This window comes from Boleophthalmus pectinirostris, unplaced genomic scaffold (assembly GCF_026225935.1).
Source record: "Boleophthalmus pectinirostris isolate CB_2022bp ecotype Guang Dong unplaced genomic scaffold, ASM2622593v1 HiC_scaffold_23, whole genome shotgun sequence".
Taxonomy (NCBI): domain Eukaryota; kingdom Metazoa; phylum Chordata; class Actinopteri; order Gobiiformes; family Gobiidae; genus Boleophthalmus; species Boleophthalmus pectinirostris.
In genome coordinates, this window is record NW_026571207.1 from 16,514,556 (window position 1) to 16,539,884 (window position 25,329).

The 25,329-nt window shown below is 38.3% G+C and overlaps 1 protein-coding gene across 7 annotated transcripts in view; it reads left to right on the top strand.

The window, feature by feature from the left end:
• Nucleotides 1-25,329, top strand: part of diaph2 (diaphanous-related formin 2) — a 424,564-nt gene that overhangs the window by 116,025 nt on the left and 283,210 nt on the right. For all 7 annotated transcript variants that reach the window (XM_055158844.1, XM_055158843.1, XM_055158845.1 and 4 more), the window contains one exon: nt 1,495-1,609. In XM_055158844.1, the coding sequence (XP_055014819.1) occupies nt 1,495-1,609 (115 nt within the window). The remainder of the gene's footprint in view (nt 1-1,494; nt 1,610-25,329) is intronic.

Sequence of the window (25,329 nt, forward strand, 5' to 3'; positions counted from 1 at the left end):
ATCTGATTTAATTAAATTGAGCTGAACTTTGAAAGTATATTTTAACCTCCATTATGCCGTTTGATCACAAAGCAGTCGAGTGTCAAAATATTAGGCTCTAATTATTGCCATTCACACAGTTTTTTTTATCTTAGCTTTTATTTGGGGGTGCTTAAAGGCGCTGTACCTGATTTTTACTGTCTTAAAAAAACGTGAAAAACACAACTTAATTTTAAATGATTTGCATCCTAGTCACTGTGATGAGTTTATAAGCCCGATCCACCACTTTCAGTGACCAGAGTAGAGTTTTGCATTCATCGTAAAGCTAACATCAACTAGCATTCTAACCAGGCTCTTCTTGATTATTGAACTGTAAAACACTTTATAATTAGGTGCAGACAGACTTGTTTTGACCCGTTTTGAATATATCTGTACTATAAATTCCAAATACATGGGAAAAAAATTGGATGCAGGTCCTTTAAGTTCAGCTGTATTACCCCTGCACTTGGTCCATTACGAAAAAACCCGCATGAATTTTCAGTGACTACCGATAAAAAAGATGCAATTTTCTGTCGTATGCTTTATTAGCCATTAATAAGTACACTATGCCTGTTGGGAATTATCTGTACTCTGCCTTATCTGGAAGCTACGAAGAGGAAATGAAAATAGGAGCTTGTAAGCCCCCTATGGCTGACTATCATCTCCTATAGGTGCAGTGAATGAACAGGTTTTCTAAGGTTACAAGCTGCTAACTCACATCATATTTCTGTATGTGTGGTTAACAATGGTCAATGCACAATTCATTTCCAGCATGCACATAACATGTAACACAATAAGCTTATACCATGCCAAGACCAGGATTTTAACCATTGGTCATGTAGTTCAAGGGCAAAGGGCCAATTTAAGATAAGTGGCTTTCAAATAACATAATAATGTCATAGATTCCATAGTTTAATGCTTAGAGCTTGAGAGGAAGTCTTTAGTAGAATTTCAGATTTTGTATTTTTTTGTCAGTCCATGCTAAAAAGCTTCTCTGTTAGCACAAATTAACTGAAGTTACTTTTTTTTTTTTTTTTTAAACTATATCTTCTTAAAAGGATTCATGATTGTGATGTTGTCAGTTGAACGGACTTCAAGATTAATATAGCAAGAATAGAGTTATATAGGTCCCAGCCCTCCATCTAAAAAAAATGGAAACCAACAAGCAAACTGTATGGTGTATCGCAGCTGTACTAATAGGCATGTCACATACTCACCATGCTTACGATCACATTCCACTATGCAGTGCAGTGCTTGTAAATAAAAGGAGTGCGTTCCCTCACTGTTCTTATCTCTTGGTTTTGTCTTTGCTCCACTATTGCTGAGGCTGCACAAGGGCATGTATATGTCCACACTTTGAAAAAAGGCAAAATCCCTTACAAAGCCCATCTCCAATGTGGAGAACTTTCTGAGTGGCAGCTTGGTGCATTGGCGCTTTCTGATTGTGGTGATAATGGAATCCTTGTGTCATTGCAGATAGTGCCTCAGGAAATGGCAGAGAATTGCTTCTGGATCAAAGTCAAAGAAGAGAAGTTTGAGGATCCTGACCTATTTGCTCAGCTCTCCCTGTCCTTCTCGTCGCACAGTAAAGGTATGATGGCTCCAGCCAGCCCCCGTCTCTTTAACGAATCTTCACATGAGCTTCATTTAGCCTCTGCACACACACAAAGATGCCAAACTGCTTTGATCTTGTGGCACTTTAAGGAACAATTTTCCCATTGAAATTTTAATTATTTTTAACACGAGCACTTTCCTCCCAATATTTATACTCTCACAATTCAAATGTGTATGCCAATTAGGACTACAAATGCTCTTGTTGCCTGCTGCTGCTGGTGCCTTTAAAATAGCCAACCAAGCATTGTGGCTGCATTGTATTCCTTGTGTGTACCCATTAAGTAGTTTTAGATGAGTCTTTTTGTGCGTGCACAAACTTGAACTCAGGCGAACTGAGAGAAGCAGTTATGCTTGGTTTGCTTCTTGCCTCTTTACAGTCCAGTAGGCCAATCCTCCACAGAGGCAAAGCAGCAAAGCATTTGTGAAGGAAACTACACCAGTGACTTTCTTTCTCCTTGTCCCAGCCAGTTTGTTTTTGAGATGCATAACCCAAGCTATACCTAACACACTGATGGATAACAACACCAAGTTTTTTTTTTATTTTATCTTATTTTTTATGGGTGATAGGAGGCTTGACGAATTCTTTCCCATGACAATTTTCTACTACTTTGGCAGTGCATGTGTGTGTTGTCTCTAATTCAGGCAATGGTAGCAGGGTGCTGTCAAGTTCATAACAATCCCGTTGGATGCGTGTCAGACTGCTTGGGCGTAACTACGCGAAAATCCTACTCGACTTCCACAATCGTCTTGTTTGGACACTAGTCAGAGTGTAAGCAGCGCCCCCCCTCCTCTCTCTCTTCTCCAGGTCGGCAAACTAGGCTCGTCTGGATATAAATTTGGCTCAGCAGCCGTGAGGTTCTGGCATAATGCAGATGGAGTGAGCGAGTGTGAGGGAGGAAGGAACAGTTGTTGCACGGCTTAATGAAGTGGCAGGGCACAGCAGCGGTGTGACTTTTTGTCTCATCTTTTACCAGAGAATCCCTGTCAGACAATGTATTTTAACATGTTCCCTGTCCAAAGTAAGTAGAACTGAAAAACTTCTTGGCACATTTGACATTCATGTTTAATTATTTCTACTTTTTGTGATATGTTGCTTAGAAAAAGGAGCTGATGCTGAGGTATGTAGTTTTGGGGCATGTGACACTGACATTGTACTTTTGAGAGCATGTGAGCAGCTACTGTATTTTAATGGCACAGGTTGTTCCTTAAGTTCCTCATTACTGTTAGAGTGCTATGGGTAATTTTTGAAGGGCAAATATGTCAGATAGTCCTTTTTTGCACAACAGTATGATTAAGGCTGGAAATCTTGTGATCAGATCTAGGCACTTTTTGAAGTTTGATAAATTACTGAAGTAAATATAGACAATACATGACGATAATATTGAAACAAAACCATGAAGCTGAATTATCCCCATAAAAGCATTCTAAATGTACAATATTCTAAAATCACTATACCCAAAATTTCCCACTAGTACAAATAAAAAATACCCATGATAAATATTGCCTCCCAAAAATGATTGTTACAGCTATTACGTACTGAACACTAAGTCCATATAGTAATATTGTGACAGGCCTAATCGGATCCCATTTTGGTGTTTTTACATTTTGGTTAGTTGATAAGTGCTTTCTCAGACACCTTTCCTCACCGACTCCTGCTATTGGTCAGCCTGTATGATAAGTAATGCGAGTGACAGCTGGATTTAACCAATCACAGTGAAGTACAAAGTCTCAGAAGCAGCAAGTGATGTATAAAGACTCAACATATTTAGTGATTAAATCAAAATTTTAACCAAGGCTCTAGAAAACTGTAAAAAAAAATTTTGCATATTGCCCACCCTCGTTTTTTACTATTTATCTATTTGTTGAGGCACAATTTAATGACTACTGGTATATGTTACAATTTTGGAATGCCAGTTCGGTGTGAATTATATGCGAAAACAATGATAATATGTTTTATAATGTTTTGTGAAAGAGAAAGTTAAGTAAGGTTTAATGTGGAGAGTTAGTACTTAAGCAACTTTCATATTGTTTTTATGAAAGTATATAAAGACGGTTTTGCTCATGCCATATATTTTTGGGCCATTAAGTCATCATTTTCAGAAACAACCTTTTTTGCGTTCCTCTTAAATGACAAATTGCTTGAATTTAGCTGTAAATCTTCTTTACGATTCTTACTAAATATCCCTATCTCACCCTCCCTGCTCTGTGAAAGTCCCCCATAGACAGTCCGTTCCCACTGGCAAGGTAAGAATTCATGATCCAGCATTTCCTCTGGGACTTACCTTAGCTGGATCCCTATCAATTACCCCTACAGGGACCACACTGATTCAGCTCTTTTTGCCTCCATTGTTGAAACAGAACATGATTTGCTCATAAATGAAAAATGCTGTTTAATGTTTGATATCCACACCGCCCTCTCCGTGTACCCCCAGCTGGTGAAAGTCAATGAGATGGGCTTTGAAGTATTTTAAGTAGGATGTTATACGAAGTAAGCTACTGGACTAATATTGTGATTTTTTAAAAATTCTTCCACAACAGTGTCAGTGTGTAACAAATAGGGAAAAGCACACAGCATATTTAAATGTTAAATAGATGTGTTGCTAAAGTGTGACTTTCCCAGGGAGAGCACATGTGTGTTTCATATTTCGAATAAAGTAATTAATATATTGGATCAGATCAGTGATTGTGTGAGTTACTGTCGTAGCTGAAGAATGGCCCTTTTAAATCTGTTACTATCCGTTGATGCTATACATTTTAGATAGTCATTCAGTTATTTTCGGTGTTTGCTTTGAAGTGAACTTAGGTGCATTACCAAGGATTACCAGGATTATAACTTGGGGCTCCACACTTATGATCTATCAACCATCCATTATTCTTTTTGCTACTGTTGATGTCTGTTATCAAACCACTGCAATTTACACTTGGACTTGTTGGATATGTTGGACTTGAAGTATTTTTCCATTTTTCCTATATGTGAAAACATGTATATTGAGGGTAGCGCTCTCTAGTGGGGTGCCCGGACTATTGCGAAGGATGAGGCAAGCAGGTGTAAATGCTTTCCCCACTGAGCAACCCCAGTAAAATGGTGCAAAACAACTTCTTATAACTTACTTTGGGGTTCTCACTTGTTCTTGCATTGTTGAAAAGCAGCACTTCAGCTGTAGGAAACGAGGGGAAAAAAATCACTTTAACTGTCTTCGATTTTGTGACGCTTGCGCTCAGAAGAGGCCTTTAAAACAACAGCACATGCGATTCTGTCTTCTCCCCTGCTGCTTTTATGAGTCTCACGATGTAATGAGTTTTATAAAGAAAGGAAATGATTATCAAGAGGTATTTTTTAACTCATCTTGAATCTTGTAGAAGTGTCTTTACTTTGTCATTTATTATGTGATAGCTCTCAGCCCTGATTGAACCCTTAATAAAATGGTACTTTGTTCGGAATTCTGAAAGGCTTGTGTGCTCGCAGAGTCAATGGAAAATTCTGTTGAAACTTCTGAATAATAAATCCATAACAGAAGACCTTAGTCTTATCTAAATAGTTTGGAGTTTAACTTATATTGACTTCTTTGGGGTAATGGACTCAAAAGTACTCTTGAGAGCATAGTTGGTAAATGGAAGGAGAATGAATACAATTCTGCAAATGTAGACAGTATATAAGGATAGCATTAGTTGATTCATGTTGCCCTTTTATTCCATAACAAAGTAAAAATGGATCTTGACAGTTCTGCATTTTTAAACAAATTGTTGAGTTTTTGTTTTTGTTTTTGTTTTGTTTTTTTCACTTATACCTAATACCAAGTGTACTTAATGATTAGTGTAGATTACAATTGAGTACTGCTAAGTGCTAAGGGATGTGAACATTTGGTGAAGCAATAATTGTTATTATTCAGGCCCTGAGAATTTTAGAAGCTAAATTAGGTAGTTTTAGTTAATGTTACTTTGCAATTATTGTGTGAAGAAACTTCCCAATTTAAAACATATATAGATTTTGTACCTTCCTTACATATAACCCAAGAGAAATACTACTGATGAAAAGTTAAAAACATTTGATCATGTGTCATCTTAATTGTCCCAGTATTTCTTTTACAGTCTGAAATCTTAAATCTATGGCCACATTTAGAGATAAGCCTTAGTATATATACACCTCGCTCCACACCACCAATCTGGCCACCCACTTCTTAACGCCTTCCAAACTTTTCTATAAGACGTTAAACAAGTGCCCCACCCGTCTGTGTGGCTTATATGATTTCTTGCCTGATCCTTTCGCCTTCTCTGCCTGTATCCCCCATCTCTATCTTTCTCCAACCATTGACTCTGTGCATTTTTTCCCATTTACCCTCGTCTCCCCTTACTTGGCTTTATCAATCAGTGGGTTGTGCCTTTTGTATACGGCTCTCGGGATCAAATCAGATTCACTTCGGGATTGAATGCGTGTAGCCATGGCCCGCTGCATTTGAGAGGCAATTCATTCAGCCGGAACTTTGTGGTTCAATTTGAAACGAGATTGATGTTGGCAAACTTCACACCCCCTTTCTTCCAAAATGCTTCCTCCGCTGCCCCACATCAATTGCTGATGGACAAAAGGGCACATGCCACTTTGTAATGGTGATTTCTCGGCCTCTCAGCAAAAACAACACAATAAAAACTAGATTTAAGTTGAAAAACAACAACTGAAAGCTCAAAGTTTTGCTCATTACTTCACAAGCTACACAACATTTACTTCAGCTGACCCTCTTTGCTTTTATTATCAAAGTTTGACCACTTCTCCACTCTAGCCTCTTGTATCCATGGGTGATGGAAAAATGCAACTGTTGCCATAGCAATCAACAATTCAAACTAAAATTAGCTGGCTTGTGAATGGTCAAAATGTCCTTGATAAAAATGTGTTTAAATTACAGTTATGGACCATTTTATGGACCATTTTGAATGGAAGATTTGAATTAGTTCCTATTATTTCTTTCTATTAATACACTCATTATTACTGCTCATTAGTATGATACTAGGCCATTTTTGCATATGAGTTATGAGTCTAAGAAACTTTTGATAATAAAGGTGTTGTTAAGGACTAGTAGCACAAGAAATGTAATTCTTACTTATTTGTGCCAAAAGCTTATTAGAATCATAATTCATGGACAAAACTGGCCTAGTATCATATTAATAAGCAGTAATAAGGCATGTATTAATAGGAAAGTGTTTGTAAATGTTTAACTAATAGCAGAATAAGTTTATGGGCAATTGGACATTAATAAGGGCTGAATAAATACTAATTAATGACAAATTAACCATTTCCAACTATGCTAATTAGTGCGTAATTCGATGTGCACCCTAAAATAAAGTGTAGCTGCTCTTGGGTAGACTGACTGAAGTAAGGCTCTGACCACCACCCCGCACATTCACTTTAGGCAAGATGGGTGAAAAAAATGCAACTTAGGGTGTGTTTTTCATGAGGTAACAATATTCTAAGAAGAGCTCTAAACCTCACAAGAGTCAGTTTTGTGTAATGTAGGACCTTTACGATACCTTCTTATTGCACCATTAAAACAGTACAGTAAACATTATAATCATCATGAACTGTTAGGTAATCAAGTAGTTTCACACAATTTAAACTTTAACTTTAATCCTCCAATAAAAGTCTATAAATTACTTATGGAACTTGGAGACACAATATTTCATGTCTGTGCAGGCTTTATGAAAATACTTTTAATACCGTACAGCAACCATCATAAATTAGCATACAGTAGACTCTGCGGTTTTCCGAGTTATTACTTTACATATTGTACAGGGGGAGATGTCCGTAATGAAGATGTATGTGCGACCTGAAGGATAAATCAAAGTGCAGCCAGCCGCTCGGAGCAGGGTCATTGGGACTGCATATCCCAGCATGCCTCAGTGTTAATGATGCCCAGGCAGATAATGGACTTGATTAGCCAAGTGCTTGTGGAGAAATAGGCCTGAGGGGACGCACTTTTACCAACCTCGGATACTTTGGAAATTCTTCTTGTCAGTTGAAAGGTCAAACTAGTTGTCATTCCTGTTATGCAATACAATTAGCGGCTAACTAGAGTCTGGTATCCAAAGATAGTAACTGTTATTCACTTCAGGAAATTGCAAAAGAAACAGTACATTTTTGCCATTCTTTATTTTCTTTAAAGGGCTCATATTACGCTATCTATGTTATAGTGTTGTTTCTTTATCACAAACATTCCAGGAGTTGTGTTTTGTTTAATTCACGCATCTTTAACAGGCAAACCCTGCATGTTTAGGTTCTTCTCTCTAACTTAAAACACTCTGTTTCACGCTGTGACGTTATCTGGTTATACAGGAAGTGCTCCACTATGTTTTTAAACTTCACACACCTTCAGTAGAGTCATTTGGATAATTTCAGATCTGGAATCATTATCATTAAGGATTAGGATTATTCAAACATGTGAGAATGAAACAAAACACAGCTCCAGGTATGTTTTGAGGTAAGAATATTATAGCATGGCTTAAAACTCACAATAATCCATGTTGTGTAATACAGGACCTTTAACCACTATACAATGTATAAGTCATATTTTTATGCCTATGTTTTGCCTCATGAGTTTTATATTTCTGCCCTGCGGCTCTGAAGCCATTGAACAACATTACCTGGGCGAGAATACTGTCATAATATACTATCTACACAAGCCCACCTGTCAAGATCAAAATAAATCTGGGCAAAGAGAAATGGCATGCTGTTTTGTAAAAGATATCTGATATATTCTTTTGTTCAGCTGCGGAAAATATTAGGTTCACTCCACAGAGCTGCTAAAAGTATACACTGACTTATACGTTTCTGCTACATTAAATTATTGCACAGGAATTGTATTCAATTTCAGCCATGTTTTCAGACCCATTTTCGAAATGTATTAAAACTTATAAGTGCTTGACGAGTTGTCGAGTTGAGTCTGCTATGTTCTTGTGCTTAAGTTTTGGTATCTTTAGTACACAGTTATCATTCAGTTTCATCTGATAGATCTGCAACCAATCAGAACTGATCTCTCACACATCATAATGTAATAACAAAAAGCAAAGTATAAATCTAATAATACGTTCAAAATAAGTAGCAAAAATAGCAAGGGACTGGTGTCAAATAAGGAATAATTATACAAATGTACACACAAGTAAAAATAAAAATATAGAAATATAGTAAGCTATATCTCAACTATATATAAGAAGTGGGTAAGACAAACAAAAGATGAAATAGTGATTGACATGGCAGAGACATCCAATACATAAGGATGAATATTTGTTTAGTGTATGGAGTAAGGTATGAATGTAGTCCTGTATCTCTCTGTTTGAGCAGAGCCAGTAGTTGTCATTATTGAGGTCACAGTATGATGTATCAAAAAATATAATTGACAATTTCAGAGGCAAAACTTGAAAATAAATGCTTTTTTAATTTATCTATTTATGCCAGCTTTATTTTATTATCGGGAAAGTTACATTTCCTAAATCTAGTCACATCCTAGATGAATGGAAACATATTAGATGACAGTAATGAAAGAAAAATTCAGATTTCACAGTTGTTTATTGTCGTGCTGTTAATTATGAGCAATCATTATACTGTGATGTTTTTTCTCACAATAAAATTAAAACTACTTGTAATTAGGGCTAATGATGTAATACAATCTAATCTTTTTGTTTTGTTTTAATAAAAAAAAAAAAACACACTCAATAGTTGTATAAGGTGATATATAACGGTTTTGGATAACAGCATTTTAAAATACCAACCCTGAAATGTGTAATTTTGACCAAACTATACCTGGACTGCTCATTCCCTCTCTCACTCGGGCTTTGATCAAATCCTCCCCGAGCCTTCCCTCTTATCGACACCTGGCTTCCTCACCTACACCCCCCGTCCCCTCCTTCTCTCCCCCCTGCACAGCTCCCCCCTCTGTGCACACCAGCAGATTCTCAATCCCTGCTACAAAGCCCTAGCAGCGGGGCGGTAATGACCCTGCCACAACAGCAGTAATGGTGGGATCAGCGGGGGGCTTCTCTGCCTCTCTGCCTCTCCCTAATAAGTCCCCTAATAACTCTGTTAACATCAGGACTGACCCGGACACCAGATCAAACACATCACACATGGTTGGCCACCTCACACGATACTCTCAGTCACATCGTGGGGCTGCCTGCTGCTACAGTGGAATAGTGTGGAACAGTGTGGGCGCCCATCTACGTCAACAGCTTTGTCCTACCTTATGCGCAATTGAGATGTTTAACTGCAAGTCGTTTTAGGGCTCATTCGGGGAGAACTGAAATGCACTGTTGATACTGCTCCATTTATTTTATTTTTGTCTTAATATGTTATGTTTTTCTGTGTAAAATAACAGGAATCTATGAAGGATAATGGTTCAGTCATACAAATAGCTGTCAGTAATGCTTATGGACCATAGAAAGCAAGCTCTTGAAGATGATAGTTTTGTTGTGTTTGTGTGTGTTTTACTGTAAACCAAGTGGTCCTTAAACATTTCACACCAAGTACAAAAGATTGGACTCCTTGTCAGATACAAACTAGACCATATATAAGAAGACTGCCAAGTTTAAGCTATAACAGGGCTTTATTGTTTTGTATTTGTTCTAATTTGATTTAATTTAATTTATTTTTATTTGACCTCTGCATTTAACCCATCTTTTAACCAATGTCCCAGGGTAGTCTGTCAGGAGCAGTGGGGACCACAGTGCAGTACATGGAGACCATTCTCCAAAGTAGCCTGGATCTTGGTCATGATAACTTAGCTGGACGATTAGCCTTGTTTATGTTTTGGCAGAAGAAACCTGCCCAGACAAAGGGAGAAAATGTAGGCACCAAAACGCCACCTGGTTGTACAAAGAACACTACAAGGACAAAATCAAAATACATTTTTGTTAGATAGAGGAGAGACCATACTCTGGCAAAACTGTGGGAACTTGAGTACCAACAGAAGAAGGTCATTCACAGTGCACATTAAGAAAGGCAAAAAAATCAAGATCACTTTCGTTCTCCTGTTGCTTCCGACAACACTCATCATCTCAAATGGCTTAAATGAGTACATGAAATATCCCTAATCTCCAAATTGTATTAACTAACAATATGTCTTGTAATTGAACCTTTGAACGCTTAAAAGAGCTCGATCCCAAGACGAGTGTTGTGAGTGGTGCCTTCAGACACTCCAGCCTGTAATAATGAGGAGCTTTTGTGTAATGAGTTTAAGCCCTGCGTAAGACATTGTAAGCGCCGTGGAGTAGTCTGCCTGCGTGGATTCTGTTTACGCCGATAAGCCCCTGATATGTTGCACTTGGGCCCGTTGCGAGTCAGGCGTGATGCGTTCTCCGTGTTTCCCCCTGAGTGCGTACCAGTTTATTACCCATCCTGTTTATTGAGGGGGCAGACGCCTTCCTTTGCGTCTTTATCGCTGCTTTTCTTCACCGCAAGAATCACCTTACACCGACATGGCACCCGCTCTGTTCTCTTATCTGGTCCTTTGCCCGCCTCGGAAAGCATCTCTCTGGACATGACAGCTTCTGTGTGGATATGCGGCGGGCTTTTAAATAAAATACACCGACTCTCACGCTTGGTTACTCATTGTTTAGCTTTTGTCATGAGCTAGAAAATCTGTTTTAGCATTTCCCTTTTTGGTAATCGACAAATTGTCCTTGTGACCCTAGAACTCTACTCTGAAAAGTAAATTATGTTAGCCAGATTAAAGATGAACTATTAGACAAACACAGCGGTATATTAGTCTATTGTGGTATAGCTTTAAATGCTACAATTTTCATGTAGAGGCATAAATTGCTTGCGCAGACTGGCCACATTTGTCTCAATAAAGCACCCCATTGTTAATTTCTCTTTGTTGGATCGGCCCACTGTGAGTATCTCAGGGTCAGCCTTTTCCTGCTCATCGCCGTGGTTTTAATATATCACAAACACATGGAAATTACCGCCTTAAATATTAACGACAAGTAATTGGTTTATTATTGTGAACCACTGTATTGTGGGCATCACGGAGAGAGAGCGATAAAGAGAGAGGAAGAAAGAGAGAGAGAGCGAGATGAAGAGAAAGGAAGAAAGAGAGAGAGATAAAGAGAGGGTAAGAAAGAGAGAGTGAGAGAATGAAAGAGCCAGAGAGCTAGAGTGAAAGAAAGCAAGCAAGTAATCAAGAGTGAGACAGAAATAAAGAAAGAGAGGAAGATAGATAAACAGGGAATGAAAGAAAAAAGCAAGAGAGAGAGAAAGAAAGAGAGGAAAAGATTAATAAAGAAAGAGAGAGAGAAAGAGAGCTAGAAAGGGAATGAAAGAAAGAGAAATGAGTGAGAAAAAATACGGGAAGAATTGTTGGGATGGAAAGAAAGAAATGGAGAGGAAGAGAAGAGAAAAAGAAAGAGAGAGAATAAGAGACGGAGAGATAGAGAGAGGAAGAGCAAGAGAAGGAAAGAAAGAAAGGGGAAGAGGGATAGTGTGGAAAAGAAAGACAAATAAAGAGGGGAAGAGAGGTATAGTGAAATAAAAAAGAAAAAGAGAGAGAACGAGTGAAAAAGAGAGAAAAAAAACAGATAGAGAGAACAAGCTAAAGAGAGAGAGGTTGTGATCTCCTTTCCATCCTGCCTCATATTAACTCACTGTGATGTCCCACTGATTTTAATCTTCTCTTCTCAGATGAGAGCCATTCTGCCTATCACATCGCACTTTAACTTTAGCCCTCACAATATTAGCTTGCTTTGAAACCCGCCGCTTCTCGCCTCCCCAGCCTGCACCCCGCTAGCTGTTATGTGTCTTCAGGTAAAGCGCGATGTTCATCAAAATTAGCCTCTTCTAAAATAAATGTTCACTGTGCATCTAAATTATTTGTTGTAGCTCCCTTAAAAACTCAGGCATGGTCCTCTGTGGGATCTGACAATGTCTAGCGGTTAATCAAGTTCTCAGCTTGCATTTTTACAGCACGTCTAGTTCTGTATTTATTAAGGTGTGCATCTCAATTCCGGCCATTAGTGTGTGATTGCTGAACTGACCCTGTATGTGTGATGTTGAAAATGAAGAGTAAATAGAATAGAATAGAAAGTAAAGTCTCAACCTCCAAAGCTAAATTCAGTATGAGTTTCTTCTACATATCTAAGTTCAAGTCGTTAAATCTACCATCTGTAATTAGATTGTCTGACCCACCCCTCTTGTGTTCTCGTATATTATCGCTAGATGCTATCTACGTTATTGCTGTCTCACATTGTGTCAGCTTTGGTCTGACAGAAGAAGACCAGAGAACACAGGTGAGCCTGAACAAAGGCCAGGTGAGGGGAGAGGGGAACAGGATTCACACCTTTACCAGTCATCTGCTGGTAAAATCAAATAAACTTACGAATAGTAGCTTTAAACATCCCATATTACACAAAATTGACTCTTGTGAGCTTTAAGCCATGTTATAATGCTGTTACCTCAGCAAACACATACCTTGAGTTGTGTTTTGTTTCATTCACATTTTTGAGTAACACTATTATTAGTCTGTCTACATCTCCAAAGCTCAAAATGCTCCGGTCCACCTTGTGATGTCATGTGGTGTCAGTTTAAATGTTTTACTAAAACTTTTACTTTTACCTTTTACGTTTTGTTCAGTCGAGATTGGCAATTCCAGTGCTGAAATTATCCAGATGATTCTAGTGAAGGTGTATGGCATTTAAAAACACAGTGGAGCATTTCCTGTGTTACCACCTAACATCGCAAAGTGGAGTGGAGAGTTTTCTGTTTGAGAGAAGAACTAAATATGCAGAGTTTTATGTTAAACTTGTGTGTGAATGAATAAAAACTGCTGGTATGTTTTTTGATGAGAAAGCAACATTATAACAAAGAAAATAACATTATATAGGCCCTTTAACTGTACTGTACACTTATAGCTCTTGCAGAGATTTTAGTAGGCCAGAACACTTCTTGAGGCATTGACTTTTTTGACATATTTAGTTTCCTGTTTTATTAGCCTCAAGAAGTGAACTTAGATATAAACTGACAAACTGTAAAAGTCCACAATGAAAAAAAGACATCTTGCCATAATCTCCAAATATTTGTCATTTGCTCTGCTTAAATGCAGGGTTTGTGTGTTAAACATGTGTGAATGAAACAAAACTCAACTTCAGGTATGTTTGTGATCAGGAAACAACATTGTATCATAGATCAGAAAATATCGTAATATAGGAAGATCTTTAAATAACATGTCAAATTAATATTGTCACACTGTCTTATTTGCTGTGATAATGATTTATTATTTTTGGCTCTCCTAGCTCTAAGACTTGATCCGTTTGACCTTTAAGATGAGTAATACTAGGCAATAAACACATTTGTGAATGCACATGCTACACTTGTAACTGGTTTTGTTTGTTAAATGTTTATTCTCGCTTTCACATTCAAACTTGAGCTCTTTGACCTTTTGGCATGCATTACCATTAAATGCATTTTCTCAGAGGAATGTCGGAATATTGCTTCATCTTCTTTGCTTGGAGGAAGTATTAACCTTACATACATTAGGATAAATCAAATTCTTTCTACTCAATGATCCTTTTCAGTGAGTTGTATCTACACATAGTGCCCATGTGGCTGGTTAATTGAGTGATGGCATGCTTATTAACAATGGGACTTGTCTCTATAAAGAGGACAATGTCAGCTGCTGTGATTGAAGCTTTTACATGGAAAAGGCCCAACGGAGCTTCATTAACTCGCCCCCATGATCCCAGACAGCAGAATATGGAGTGCATAGCTAATCCAGCGCACTAGGGACTTTTAGGAGAAATGCTTGATACTCTGTCACTGGCTGAGTTCACATGCATATTCAAATCTGATTATTATGTGATTTCTCAACCTTTAGGATTATTTAAATGACATGGCAAACCACAAAATTTGATGTGCGTCGTCAGGGTGATGATTTTGATATTTACATGTCATTTTAATTGTTTTATAAGTCCAAAAATCTGTTCATCTTTGTGCATGTAACCACAGCCAGTGAGATCTGATGTGAGTAACCTGATTTCTTTCTGATTATTTCTGGTTTTGACAAGGCAAATAAAGCAAGAAAGATTGTTAGAGATTCAATAAGTTATTTTTAATTAATTCCATTGTTCTTTGTCCTCCAGAGAAAATGTTATTCTAAAAATTCACTGATTAACATGTCATCAGGTGTTTTTATGATCAGATTTCTTTTGTGCATATTTTAACACCAAAAAGCAACCTAACTATTAGAATATCTGACTATTCTGGTTTTGTACTAGACACTGGAATTAGGTTTGTACGCGAGGCCTTTTCACAAGTATAGCATATTTTTTGTGTGACTTTTTGAATTTTACACATTTTAAAATGCCCTGCAGTTAGACCTCTCCTCTTGGACCACCTCGCTGTACATTCACCACAAATTTTCCATTGCACAAAAATCGAATTAATTACGCAATATGTCTGTGGTGCCAATTCATTAATTATTTGACTGTTCTGTCTTAAATATATACATATTTTTAACAATTCAAATTTTATTTTTTGATGGAATTTCAGCTGTCACACTGCTCAAGTTTTTTAGAAAATAAATGACAGTTACAAATTTTGCCCTGTATCTTAAATCCTTAACTCCAGTTCTTCCTGGTGCAAATGTAAGGTAAGCTCCTTCCAGTTTTTGTGTATTTGTCTTTTTAAATCAGATTTTTCATATCACACCTCAGGACAGTCTTTAAAATTACAGCATTAAACTGCTTATATATTTATATTTATGTATTTCAGAAATACATGGACAAAAATCTGCAAAGCTAGACGATGTGGAAAATATCAACATCAGTTTCTGTCCTTCATATTTTGTTGTATTGTGACAAAAAATGCTTCTATAACTTTTTCAAACATATACTTATATTTAAAGACTCTGTAGCTGATTTTTACTGTCTTAAAACTTAACAAAACAGAACACGTTAATTTTAAACAGTTTGAAGTTCTTCCTCACTCTCCTTATTCAGCATCATGATTATTTTAATGTTTATAAGCACTTTTCACAACTTTTACGAGGCCAGACTGAAGTTTTGCAGTCACAGTAAAGCCAACAACAACTAGCATGCTAACAGTGGACTTCTTAATTATTGAACAATAAAATGCTTTATAATTGGACTCAAGAGCTGCTTATACAACGTGTCTGTACTGAAACAAGACGATCTTTGCTCAAACACACAGAAGACATCGGCTGCTTGCTTGCGCACATGGTTTTACTGAAGTAGATAGGTCTCATAATCAGTTTCTCAGGGTTTTGCAATAGGACTGCACCATTTTGTTTAGTCAGAGAGTGGTTTCGGAAAACACTATGTGGCACTTGTTATTCTTTTAGCAGCCTTCCTCCGTTCTTGTCGCCAGGTATTAATTTCAAGGGCTTTTGTTCTACTTAAGCAACAGTTGTACTTGATTTTTTTTAAACCGAGCTACGCCTCTAGACAAATTGTTTTTCAAGCTGTTCCAACTTAACCACCCGCTGTATTTCATAATCTCCCCCTAAATGAGATCGAACTCCGGCTCAGTTTGTTGTGCATTTAACCATTTGCATCAGTTGTAATTGCAATTGTTGTAATAGTTTTGCAATTTTACCTCGACTTGAACTCAACCTCATCTTCCAGTGATCCTTCAGCCATGTCAAACATTTTTTGCACAAGTACCTTTTTTTTGTTACTAATCTCATACACCAAATGGACTGCTTGGTAAATTTAGTATTTATTCGTGTTCAGAAAGACATGTTGTGTGCTATGGGATGTTACACGGTTGATGGTGGAAGTTGTGATAATCTTGTCACTATTTTCCACAGAGCTGTTGGGTTCAAAGGGAGAGATCTGAAAAACTAAAAAAGACTATCGCACCAAGGGTTAGAAGAAAATGGCAAAACTAGTTTGAGAGGAAAGAATGCCAAGTCAACCTAGAAACAGACCTCCATCACCAGATTTGAAAGCAGGAATTCTGTGTTTTAGTTGGGGCTGGGTGCCTAAAATAAAATGAAATACAATAAAATAAGATCAAATAAAACACAATAATTTTATTTAGTACAATATATAGAGTGCAGATGTCACTTTGTCACTCTGCTAATCACAAAAGCACTGATTATTGTTCATCTTTTAGATTATGGGGACCATGATTAGACTATGGGGGGTCATAGCCTCCTATATTGCTGGGTTTCAAGTGACATCGCTTAATAGGAATAACTGGCTCTTGCGCAAGGATACAACCCCTGAGACACCTGGGATAGAACCGGCAATAAGTGGTTTAGTGGACCATTTTTTGAACAAATAGTTTATGAAAAATGATTGAAGCTTAGTAAAGGCTTATATAAGGGGTTGGAGTTAAATAACCAAAAATTTTCTTTTTTTTCCCCCCATCTGAAAACATTTGTTGTACAGCGTTAAGTTCGAAATGTCTTACTTTGGTACAAATGGATGGGAGGTATGCGCGGGTCTCAGAGGTGAGATTCTGGCTGCTGATGGCCGCTGTGCTGAATACGGGTGTGCACGGTGTTGTGGTTGAGCCGGTGTGGAGTCCCAAGCAGGATGAGTAAACAATCAAAGGGCTGCGTGTTCAAGATGGTGTCTCCTTGAATATAAACAATCGTGACTTCTCATGCCACGGCCAGGTAAATTACTGCACAGACACAAGAGCCTTGGCCCAGTCAAGCTCTCACATATTGGAGATTTATTGTTATTCTGTTCCAAATACACAAGTTAAAAACAAAGTGAAGAAAGTTTAGCTGAGTGCATTGTAGTACGTTGATTTAACTTTTACTCTTTACTTTACATTTAATTTCTTCAGTCCTAATTATTCTTTGCTTTCTTCAGTAACCTTAATAAAAGTTTCTGATTGTTTAAATTGCTCAATCATTGCTTACAATCATTTGCTAACTAACTTTAAAGTGGAATTAAACACCTAAACTCTGTCCACAACCACATTTCAAATAGAAGTGTTAAACTGGGAAGTACCTAGGGAACTAAAGACGAGTGATGGGGGAGGAGGGGGCTGGGTGTATAAAGAGCAGTGTGATTAGTCAAACAGGTATACACACTTCAAACTCCGCCCCCTGCAGTCAGGTACTTGTAATCACAAACACCAGACTGTAATCAGGGCAGTTCTGTGTGATGTCATGTAGTACTTGAAATAGCACTGTCCACTGGGGGCAGCACTTTACGTTTTTTGACCAGAAAGCTGGAAATTAACTGAGTTTGCTCTAAAAGGAAAAGGAAATAAAAATACACAAGTTCATTATATGTTCAATTTAAAATCTGTAAAACACATTTAAACAGTAGAAAATAAGTCCCTGTTGTTATAGTGATATTTTTTATAATAAGTTCACATATTATTTTTCATTTTAGCACATTGACAAAAAGTATAAAGCTTAGAAGAATTGAATGAACTGAAATCTTGCAGTTATGGAAAAGAAATATTGTCAATCCATCCAGCGTGTCCTAAGAAGAGCTGCTCACTTGATCACCCTCAGATGCAGTAAGCATCCCTAGTGTACACATGACGTACACTTTGTCCTCTGCACTTCTCTTCCTTTCTGTTGGATATACTGGTACATTTAACCTCAGCTTCTTGTGATATTTGTTTTTCCCTTGCCATGGTGGACTCCTGTGCCCTCCCATTGTAGATTGTGTTTGTCTGTCTCATATCTCTTGCTCTTCTCCTGTTTTTCGATCTTTGCTGTGGGATAACGCTCAATTTAAAATCTGCCTGTTGTTTATTTTTCATTTGTAATTTGGATCATTGTAACTAGACACTGAAGACTAGGCTTAGCTAGCACATATAAGCAGTATCTATCTTAAATATTAATACCTGAAAGATACTTTCCAATACCAGCTGTTATCTAGAGTATAAATAACAAAATAAATAAATGAGGTATGAGTTACACTCTTTCTTTTATTTTTACTAGTGTCATATCAAAATGTGCATTACCCAGCCCACTTACAGTTGCATGAATAAAATATATGCTATATTCACCTTGACATGTCAGTGTTCATATGTTCTGCCTGCAAACTTTGGAGCTCCTGAATTCTACGTCTCATTGTTTATCTTTCTAGTGAAGTATGGGTGAAATAATCATTAAAGTTTGATGCATTAAATCATGATCAATGCTGTGGTGACGTGGGATAAATCACTGCTGAGGTTTTTATTGTTGTGCTGCAGCAGCCTTAGGGAGAAACACTTTCTGTGAATTGCAACATTTGCAGATTGTTTCCTTCTTTGTTCTTTTGATCATGTTTTATTAAACACATTCTACGGCTGAAGAAAAAAAGTCTTCCTGTTGTAATGTGATAAATGTGCAGGGGCCTGTGGGAGGGAGCCGTTATTTGAATGTTGTTGCCGAGTTGCAGTTGCTTTTGGCTCAGTCTTTGGACTGGATAAACCCTCTAAATATGGCTGACCTGCTGAGAGGCAGCGCTCACACCTGACTGCATTTCAACAACAATGATCAAAATGGTTGAAACCAAGTTCATAAGACATTCTGTATATAATATAACAATAATAACAAAGCACTCTGTGAACAGCAGCATGCTAGCTAGCTCATTGTGTCTCAAAGCTAATGCTAACGTTTAATCAAATATAAAGCATGACTTGGTTTAAAAAAAATAAAATAAATAAATAAAAATCCATAGAGATACAATTGAACAGAAAGTAGTGGTGCTAACAGTGGTGCTGGTGTTGTTGTGAGAGCCTGTAGCAGGACATTGGAGTGGCTAGCACTCTCATCTCGCAGCAAGGAGGTTGTAGGTTCCACTTCGGCGGGCCTTTCTGTGTGGAGTTTTGTATGTTTCTCCCTGTGCCTGGGTGAGTTTTTTCAGGGTACTCTGGTGTCCCCTGTCAACCCAAAACATGCACTATAGGTAAAATCCTCCAGCTAGCCTAGCTCAAGATCTGAAGAGGAGCTCCTGAACTCTGTGTGGCAATAGCTCACTGCTGCTGGCAGGTTGCCCCAACGGCAATGAAGGATGGGAATTTCCCCATGGGAAAAATAAAGTGTGCCGTTCTGTACCTTATAAGGTCCTATGTTAATGGACTAGTTGAGAAGCTTATGTATCAGCAGAAGACATAGGAATCAGTTATCAGGTTATTCCTTTTTAAACTTTTGCCACCTTACTATTTTGTTGTTACAGTATGACAATAAAAATGCATTTTTAAAGCATTTATGTCCAGTTGTAAATAAATGAATAATGAAAGCAAATTCAGAGCAACCATGAACAGGAGTAGCTCTAGTGGCCCTTTGTAAGCAGTAGTTGTTGTCAGATCTCACCTTGATTTTTAACATCCATGCCTCCTTCTTCCTTCCTGATAGTGATTCCTGTCTCTCGCTCTCTCTCTCGCTCTCATTCTCACTCCTCTCTCTCTCCTCTCTCATCCCATCTATGTCAGAGACTGTGAAACATAAGTATATCTGTCTACCGAGTTGGATTGTGCATTTGCATATACCCTCCTCCGTTCTCTTTGCCTTTCTTTTCCCTTCCAATCCATCTGGCGGCTGAGGTAAAGCAGCTTATTAACCTTTCTAAGACCACAGGTGTCCCTGAGATGGAGGGGAAACCACTGAAGGAGCGTGTCTGACAAATTAACCTTAGAGGATTGATATGCCTTTATTTTAATCACACCATGCACTGAAATGCACTAGATGTTCCATAGAGTAAAAGCAGAGAATACATTACACTTTGCACTAAGATTCAACTAACTGAAACAGAGAATCAATCTTAGGTACCACAATATATATATGACTTATGGTGTGTGCATATCTGTATGTTAAATGTGCACAGTTTAACTTTAGTAGGGGGTCCACCACATGCTTGTCTCTATGGAGATATTGACCTTATTCCACCCCGCCTACTTTTGCCTTTAAATGCTAAATTACCCTAACCCTAACCCTAAATTTTTCTTTCTTTGTGGTGGCACTTCAGGTTAAGCAAGAATCCCAATAATTTCAATGGAGAGTGAGGAGAAGTATTGATGCTAAAATATGATAAAACATAAAAAGATTTGTGTAAAATCTCTGATGTGCACCAACAATTCAACAATGCACAAATTCTCTGAGAGGCTTTAAAATGGCTTGCTTGCTGTCTTGTTCAGCAGTTCCTTGCAAAATAACACGACCTAAATGGTGATGGTGGCATCTACGTCAGCTTATGGAATAAAGTGATTTGCTTTGCCCAAAATGTTTGATGATGTGGCATTGAAATGATTTTTCTCCTTGGTGACAATCAGGCCAAGTTATGGGTCAAATCGGTGAAGAGCATAGTGCACTCACAGTACTAATACATGTTTTTGAGGTATTTTGAACACCTATAACTGAACAAATGCAACATTTATTCATTTAGCGCTATGTTGTGAAATATTCCAGGCATGCAGGCAGGCTCATAGGGGACCTAAAACCAGAAATGTTACATAGTCCGCCTTTAAGATTATGTACATGTTAACAGCAATCTCCCTATTCTTGCTTCTCAACTTGTTATTCATGTCTCGCCAACCCAATCGTACTTGCTTGATCTGCTTTGCCCCGCCTTTTGCGTCACTGACATGAAAATTGAGTCATGCATTAAAATCCCATGGTTTCTCTCCCCTCTCGCGTACTCTTTTTCCCAATTGCTCTGGGGCCCTGTCTCCCATGGAAGCTCTATACATCTTTTGCAAATCTGCTATGGATGTAACTATAATTGACTATCTATAATTGGGTGTGTATGGCATCCCTGCGATGCAATTAGGTCTCCTGTAGCGGGCTTGACAGAGGAAAAGAAGACAGGTGGTGGGAGGGTCACCTTGTAGCCCATTACTCTGCCTCTGACACGGGTGGTCCGCACTCCAGGAGGCGCCTCCAGGGTTATAAAACAAGCGCCCACAAAAGACCACTTGGAAAAAATAGTTTGTGCATTTTGGTCTAATTGCTATATTACCACAGACTGTAACGCAAGGGTCGATAAGAGGTGCAGAAGAGGGCATAGCAAAATACTGGTGGGTTAATTGTTTGTTTGTCTGAGGTTTGCTTTAGTTTCTTAATCTGTTTGTGTTAGCCGAAGCTAGCCTGTTGGTGGAGGCAGGGACTGGATGTGCTAGCGGTGTAGTGGATGACTAAGCAGGGCGCTCCAGACAGCCTGAGACCCGGTCACACTAGAGCTACTGTAAATCCAAAAGTCTGTTCATTAAGATGCAGAAAATGGTTGGCCCCAAACTGTGTCCCCAGTGACCCCAGTTTATATTCATGAGATTAAGTAGGTGTTAATGTGTAGTGTGTGGTGTATTCTGGTGCAGTGCTACATACATCATGTAGAAAATGCTTCTGTCCGTAATGTATGCAATGTACACAAAAGTGTAATACAGGTATTACTCAGTTTAATTAATTTAATTTATATTATGTATTTATTGTGGAAAAAATAGCCCTTAAAAATCACTGATGATGATGACCTATTTACTATCTGTTATTAGAAATAAAAAACAAATGTGCAATTTTTTTTTTTTTACAATTTACCCTTTAGCACATACCATATTTGTCAGTTTTAGATTTTTGGATGGAGCAGAGCTGTTAGACCTTCTAGTCAGTGTGCCCTAAAGCAAGCCTTTGTCAGAATATTTGAAAGCCCTATCCTCCCCTTCACAAACCTAATCTGCTCTGGCCTCACCTAACTTGTGTACACAAAGAGTATATTTGTCTGTGTGATAATGAGGGCTCCTGGTGGTGTGTAATTAACACAACAGCAAATGTCCCCAAAGGGTGAGATTAACGTTGAACACATTAGACACAATGGAGCCCCAGAGAGAGCTTTTTTGGCGCAGAGATGTGTGTGTGTGTCTACGTCCGAGCGTACGTCATGTTGGCGTGAGCGCGCTGTCTGCCACACAAACATACACAGACGACATGAGGACAGGCCGCTCCCTCTGGATCTGCGGGCTCCTCACACGCCGCCTGGCAGGAGCCTTCCCATCGCCTGCCTCCTCCACACAACCTGCTCCAACACAGATAAACACATGCTGGGGAGATTATTAGAGGAGTACCAAGGGCCCAGAGCAGAGCAGCCACCGCTCCATTGTGCTCCAAACGCGACGCACTGCCTTGTAGAATCCGATGCAGTCACCCCAGGGTGTTCTGATACATACTTAGACACAGGTGGGCGCTGATAGCTGCACGAGGCTACAACAGGCTCCAATGACATTTCATTGTCAACAGAAAACTCCAGGCACATTGTTTTCACTAATGGCATTGCTGGTGGCTCAGATGCAGCCCGCAGCCTGAGAGGTGGAAGTGTGACTTGGCACTTGACTTCAGATATATATTATACGCCTCAGAAACACAATATACAAAGCAACAAGCTCTGCAGCAGCGGCGCCTGTGCCAAGGCCACACAGTCTAATTAAATCAAACACCTATCTGACGCCGGTGAAAAACAAAATCATTCCTCTGTCTGCCATTCTCCTCGGTGCACTCGGAAATTACATCTGCTAAATGTATTGTAAGTTGCATTAAAGCTCCTTGGAAGTTTGTTTAGCCCAGGTGTCTGCCAGCCAAACAGACCAAGGAAAGACAACTTTATTCACCACATACCTCTGCCAAGTTTTGGAAGAAGTATGTTTTTTAACACTGAGAAACACACTGGCGAGAAATACCCTAAATACTATTGATGAAATCTTAAAAGGAATACAATGCTGATTTTTTTCCCCTCACGCCTTATAGAAAGTGAATGTAAATTCTGTTATAGGAACTATTTTATAGATACAGGAACTTTCTGTTTGTCATGATTACTGTTGCTAAATGGCCGAAATCAACATTTATAGTCCAGCCATTATGTTTTATAAGAATATTTCATTTTATAGCAACTTATATTTACTGCCATATATAATGTCTGGTCTAATATTGCATAGCTGTCCAGCCTTTTCAAAAACGCAAAATTAACAAGAAAATCTGTAATATGATTGAAGAGACAATAACCCATCATAAAAGATGCAATACCGTATCATATACATTTACATGCCTGTCTTCTTGCCAAATGGCTCATTCATATTTGAAATGACCAGACAAATTCCTGCTTGCGTTGTTATTGTCATCCATCCATTTAATTAATACTTACTCTATAATAGGGCTCGTCGCACAACAGAGGACACTGGAGGACAAGAGGAGGTTGCGCACTAGAAAAGATGAAAGTTGTGCCGACAGCTGTGGACGTGCCTCGCTGAAAAGAGATGTTTAAAGAAGTAGCATTATTTAAAATGAAGAAAGTGATAGGGGCAGAAGAACGTGATAAGTGCACTGGCGGGTGGCTGTTATTGCTGCTAAAGAAAATGATAACATTGCTCAGTGGAGGATTTGTGCATATAGCTCCCCACCTCTGTCAACTTTATTGCATCAGAGGACGCTGCGAGGGCTGTCTGCAGTCACAGGCAACAAGGCTCTGGCAGCCTGTTTTATAGTGAGTGGTGGCTAGCCCCATGAATTATTGGTTTGTGTTGACACATATGGACAGTGCTTTAGGCCACAGCAGTTCTGGACATGCATTGTCCCACTGGACAAGGTACAAGAGTTACCCAAGGATGATACTAAGAATGGCATATTTATACATATACTTTCTATATAGTTTTGAATTTTAGCAATCTCCTTAAAGCCCCACTGCTTATTTTTTGCCAACAAGTAGACTAAAATAAAAACATGTTTAATAAATAAACTCGATCTAGGGAAACAAGAGCGGGCGTGAGCAGGCTTGCATCTCCACAAACCTGACTCTTTAGTTGGTCTAGAGGAGAGCCCCCTTCTGTTTGTCTTCATCCCACAATATGGGATAAAACTTATCTCTCTCCATGGAGAATGTTCTGATGTATGGTTTTAATTTTGTATGTCCATGGAATTGTGCTGGTAATGTTCCAACTCCAGAAAGTTACACAGTGCTACTTTAAATGCATTTATAAAAACTAGACTACCATGGATCTAAAAGTGAATGGCAAATGGGAATGGATTGAGTAATCTTCATTTATTTCTTAAGTTGTAGTTAGAACCCATACAAAGAGGGGAAATGGCTAAAAAATATCAGGCAATATTGATTTTTGACAATATTGTGGATTGAAGATTTTGGGGGAAAAATAATCAAAATGGGCATCTGTATAATAGCTGTTATTATTGCCATCAGTCACGAATTTATAAAGAGAATTCACATTGTTAATAAGAGAATTTAACCTGCCAAACAGATTTTAGGTTTTAACTCATCACGGCTTCATGTCCTTGTCCTCAAGCAACATGCAACAAGTGTCATGTTTTCAGCACAAAATAGGCGCATTTCTGTTGCTTTTACAGAGGTTTTTAAAACAATTAATGGCTGATCAGGGCTGGCAGGTCAGGGAGACATGTTCCAATTCTCTCTCAAAACTTCATTCAACAAGCTGCCATGGCTTGCTCAGTAGATCGAATCCACACACACAACCTGTCAGCTAAAATAATGAAATAACATCACCCTGAACAATAATGGAGAAATTGGAAAACAAGGTGCTGCAATGATTTTGGACAAACATGTCAAAGCAATACTACAGAAGTAAGCTTTGTTGACAACACTGACTTTCTTCTTGTTGAACTGTTCAAATATTGTGAAATAGTATTTGTCATGTTGTTTTTTTTACCACTTTATCTGCTATTCTTTTTCCGTTTTTGTATGCATTTCTTTGCAATAATTTACAAATGGTTGATCAGGCTTCAAGACTGAGTT